Here is a 2,335-nt window from a genome sequence, read left to right as displayed (position 1 = left end):
GCTCTCATCCTTACAACATCAATTCACTATTAACTGTATACATCGCACCCATTAATCTCTTAACAGAAAAAGAATAGATTCAAATACCTTTACACTATCTTCACCAGATTAGCAGGGCAAACTAGGAAAGTACAAAATTGCAAATTCTAAAATCATTGGCAACACCAACATAAAAATTAAATCTCAATTACATGCACTTTATTTATGTATCTTAGCAATCTCAGCATATCCTGGTGGCTCTCCTATATATCGATCTCAACTTTAAGTAGGATAAATAGTACCACACCATACCTTTGACATTGTTTGCAGAAAGATATGGAGACCTGTTTTGGAATGCCTTGGCTGATGTCTACTTTACTTCGCAAACAGGCCACACAAATATTGGCAGGATTTGGACTAATTGGGACACCACACTCGCAGCACAAGCTTAAATAAATAAAGCAATAGTTTTTCAATTAGATTTCATAAATTCACCAGTTAAATTTAAACACCGTCAAACAAGCAAAAACTTTAAAGTTAGGCCATAATCTGCCCTCTTTCAAAGACTGACTGAGAGCAATCTTCGAAGATGCAGTAGTGAAGAACAACTTTTGAATACTAAGGTAAAAAAAAACAAGGATGGCCACAATTCCAAAAATCCTCAAAATATGGCCAATTTTCGAAGGGTCTACAGAATCTAAATTATTTCTAATAATCATTAGATAGCTTTACAACCCAAAGGCAATTTTTTTTAAAGCCTCAATATAGGACAAGGACTAACAAAATGTAAACATTTACCCAGAGCAGAAAAATTTTAAAGGATAGAAAGAGTATCATATAGTTATTCAGTACACTGATGGGAGTATCATGATTCTAGGTATATCGGGAGCAGAAAATGTTTAAAAATCACTGATGCTGTCCAAAAGAAATGTTCTATAATCTGTGATGTCCAATACAGTAGACACTAGGCACATGTGGTTACTGAGGATTTGAAACGAGACTAGAACGACTGAGATACTGAATACTTAGTTTTATTTCATTTTAGTTACTTTTTAAATAGCTACATGTGGCTAATGTATATCGTACTGAACAGTGCAAACCTAGAATGTATGATAAATATATTAACACTCAAAGCGAATATTTACTACTCCAACAAACTTCCCAAGTGAAAATGAATTCGATTTTCTCAGGAAATAGACTTTCGTATCCTTTCACTTAAGACAAAAAAATTCCCCCCCCCCCCCGGTTTCAAAAAAAAGCTTTCCCAAATTTAGACGGTAAGTTTCAAAGACTCACTTTAACATCTTAAAATGTAAAGGTAATTGGGGAAAAGAGACGTGCGACTCACATGTGTCCAGGGGTGCGGTCAGCGGATTCTGTCATGTACTCCATTGTTCTGTATGCCCTGGTTTTAAAAAGAGAATAGTGGGATTTAAGTCATTTGACTATTCGCCTATTTGTACAAAACATCTTTCTGCCTCTCTGAATAAGGAAGCCAAGCCTCGTAAAGCAGCAAATAAGAAAAACCAATTCCATTTGGTAACTCTGGAAGAAGTAACTTCTTTAATCATGAAAACCAAGCAAATTTCGTAGTTTCCCATCTGCAAGACCTTTGGGCCACTAAACTCGGCAGCTGACCTCAGGCGTCCCCAGGACACCAACCCCAGAGGGCCCAGGGCAGGATTAGTGCGGGCCTCGGCCGCTCCGAACACCCCAACCCTAACCCCTGCAGCGGCCATGCCTGGGGTCAGCGCTGCAGGAGTCCCCGGACTATGTCACTGCGCCCGCGGGCCACCCACCCAGACCCGGCAGCTGCGCACACGCGGCGCGCACGCGGGCAGAGGCCGGCCCAAGCCCAGGGAATCCGCCCCACTCTCCCCTCAGGGATCCCTTGAGACAGTAGCCCGGTTCTCGGCCCCCAGAACCTACTTAGTGCCCCTGGGCAAGACCCAGATTTGCTGAAACACCGCAACAGAACAGACCCTGTGGCCGCCTCCGCCACTACTACAGTCGGTTCCGGTACAATGAAGATCTCGCGAGAGAAGAACTCCAAATCCCGCGGGCCGAGAGACGCGAGTAAAGGGGCGGGAGGAGACGGCGAAAGGGGCAGGCACAGGCGAGCGGAGGGGCGGGAAGGCCTGACAGCTGGGAAGGAGCCTGAAAAAAAGGCCCCGAGCTCCCTCGTCCTATTGGTGCCTGAGACTTACACTTACTTTTCATCTCCTCTCTTGGATTATCTTCTTTTCCGATTTTCCCGGGACAGAGTTCACTCCAAACCATCCATGCCCGCTTTTCAGATATCCTGATAGGGAGCTTGTTTCTTGGTTAAATGATTATGTAAGTTATCTGTAAACAG

The 2,335-nt window shown here is 43.3% G+C and overlaps 1 protein-coding gene across 1 annotated transcript in view; it reads right to left on the bottom strand.

The window, feature by feature from the left end:
• NMD3 (NMD3 ribosome export adaptor) overlaps positions 1 to 2,059 on the bottom strand; it is a 27,934-nt gene extending 25,875 nt beyond the window's left edge. The window contains exons 1-3 of the mRNA XM_011379807.2: positions 1,909 to 2,059; positions 1,328 to 1,384; positions 292 to 426 (exon numbers count right to left, since the gene is read on the bottom strand). Of these exons, the coding sequence (XP_011378109.1) occupies positions 292 to 426; positions 1,328 to 1,371 (179 nt within the window). The 5' untranslated portion in view covers positions 1,372 to 1,384; positions 1,909 to 2,059. The remainder of the gene's footprint in view (positions 1 to 291; positions 427 to 1,327; positions 1,385 to 1,908) is intronic.
• Positions 2,060 to 2,335: the final 276 nt, after the last annotated feature.

Source organism: Pteropus vampyrus, unplaced genomic scaffold, assembly GCF_000151845.1.
Source record: "Pteropus vampyrus isolate Shadow unplaced genomic scaffold, Pvam_2.0 Scaffold12, whole genome shotgun sequence".
NCBI classification, from domain to species: Eukaryota; Metazoa; Chordata; class Mammalia; order Chiroptera; family Pteropodidae; genus Pteropus; species Pteropus vampyrus.
Note: the sequence above shows the minus strand (reverse complement) of the source record. Positions and strands in the feature narration are given on the sequence as shown.